Source organism: Fibroporia radiculosa (assembly GCF_000313525.1).
Source record: "Fibroporia radiculosa TFFH 294 genomic supercontigs, scaffold81461, whole genome shotgun sequence".
NCBI lineage: Eukaryota > Fungi > Basidiomycota > Agaricomycetes > Polyporales > Fibroporiaceae > Fibroporia > Fibroporia radiculosa.
In genome coordinates, this window is record NW_012133146.1 from 1199 (window position 1) to 3009 (window position 1811).

General features: G+C 52.5%; 1 protein-coding gene across 1 annotated transcript; it reads left to right on the top strand.

Annotated features, from left to right (window-relative positions):
* Window positions 1-191: 191 nt before the first annotated feature.
* On the top strand, window positions 192-1679 carry FIBRA_09583 (uncharacterized protein; the record flags this gene model as incomplete). The annotated part of the gene is made up of 3 exons (XM_012321869.1): window positions 192-667; window positions 748-1013; window positions 1054-1679. The coding sequence occupies 3 exons, from the start codon at window positions 192-194 to the stop codon at window positions 1677-1679; spliced, it is 1368 nt and encodes a 455-aa protein (XP_012177259.1).
* Between the last annotated feature and the right edge of the window lie 132 nt (window positions 1680-1811).

The following is a 1811-nucleotide window of genomic DNA, read 5'->3' on the forward strand; positions in this document are numbered from 1 at the left end:
TGAGTTTGCTCGACACCCCCGACCTTCTTGACTCATCCCACAGCCCAGCCGACTCAACCACAGTGGACGACGCTAGGTTCTCTTGCGCAGATATTTTAGCTTCGGCAGCAGGAATTCTTGAACGATCTCACGAGATCGAACATATCACCGACCGCATCGACCAACTCCTAAATACCACCACCCCAGGCAGAATGACAGACATTGTAGGACAACCTCCGTTGATGCCCTCAAATGGACACGCGACAGCCCCGACCTTCAACCCAGAACAGCCGAGGACGCTCAAAAGGTTCTTTAGAAATCTCGAGGAGCTATTCGACAAATGCGAAGTAACGACCGAGTCCGCCAAAAAGGCGAAAGTCGTCTACTACCCGCCGATCGACACAGCCGACCTTTGGGAGACTCTACCAGCATATGTGAATCCGCTGGCGACCTACAACGACTTCAAAAAGCAGATCCGAGACCTATACCCAGGGTGCGAGGACGACCAAAAGTTCTCAATTGCCGACCTCGATCAACTCATTGGAGAGCATGCTCGAAACGGAGTAAAGTCCGCTGTCAATTTAGGAAACTTTTATCGCGATTTCATTGTGATCACTACTCACCTTATTGCCAAGCAGCGACTCTTGACTATCCAGCAGAGCGAAGCATACATTAAGGTCTTCCCAGCGTCGGTACTACAGAAAATTGAGAATTGACTTGTGCTGAAACACCCCGACCACTATCCCGATGACCCCTATACCATCAAAGATCTCCACGCGGCAGTGCAATTCGTGCTTCATGGGACAGCCAGTCAAGCGGCGACTACGAAGGCGACGACGAGTTCGAACTCGACGATAAAAACCGAAGACCTCCAATACATTATGGACGTCTGGTCGAAGACAATGCAACCCCTTCTCCATTTTTTGGCTCACACTCCGACCCCGCAGCAGGCATCGAGCACCTCGACGACTGTCGCGCCGTCAACTCAAGCGACCCAGGACGGAGGACCGCAGTACTGCCATTATTGCGGCAATGTAGGTTGTTCAATCGGTTCCTGTCCTCACGTACAGGCAGACATGCAGGCTGGAAAGGTGAAAAAGAACACCAAAGGGAAGGTCGTGCTTTCGACAGGTAGCTTTGTGCCTCAAAGCATTCCGGGCGTCACGATTCGCGATCGAGTATACGAATGGCATCGCCGAAATATCCCGGTAAATCCCGCGCTGCCAACGTCTTTGCTGATGTTTGAGATTAGCAGCGCCCCGACCATGGCTACTTATTCTCTAAATACTACAGACAGGATTGCCGCGCTAGAGAAGGAGTTATTCCAGCTCAGGAAAAGGAATGAAGTTTTCAACGGAATCGAGTTACCTGCGTCGAAGAAACCGATACAAGGAGTTCCGAAGATCCTCGTCCGCGAGCCTGATGAGACCGCTTCAAGGGTAGCTCCTGCAGCGCCGGTCACTCATGCAGCGGCTCCGAGTTCTTCGACCCAGTCAACATCGCCCTCGCCACCGTCTTTGCAGCCAGTCGCCTCGACCGAACATCCGTTCGCAGCAGCCCGTGACACTACTTACACTCCGCCTAACCTTCAAAACTTCGGTGCGGCTCCAAAAGCAAACCCCAACAAGGGGAAGGACCCGTCCTACCGAACGCTCACTCCGGTATACCGACCCGAGATGATCGAGAAAGTATTCGAATGATCGATGAAGAGCCCCTTCGTAACGTTGTCACTGGAGGAACTACTTTCTATCTCGCCCGACTTATGATCGAAATACTGTGATTTGGTGACCCCTCGACGCGTACAGCACAAGCCGCAGGCCTTCCTATCCGCT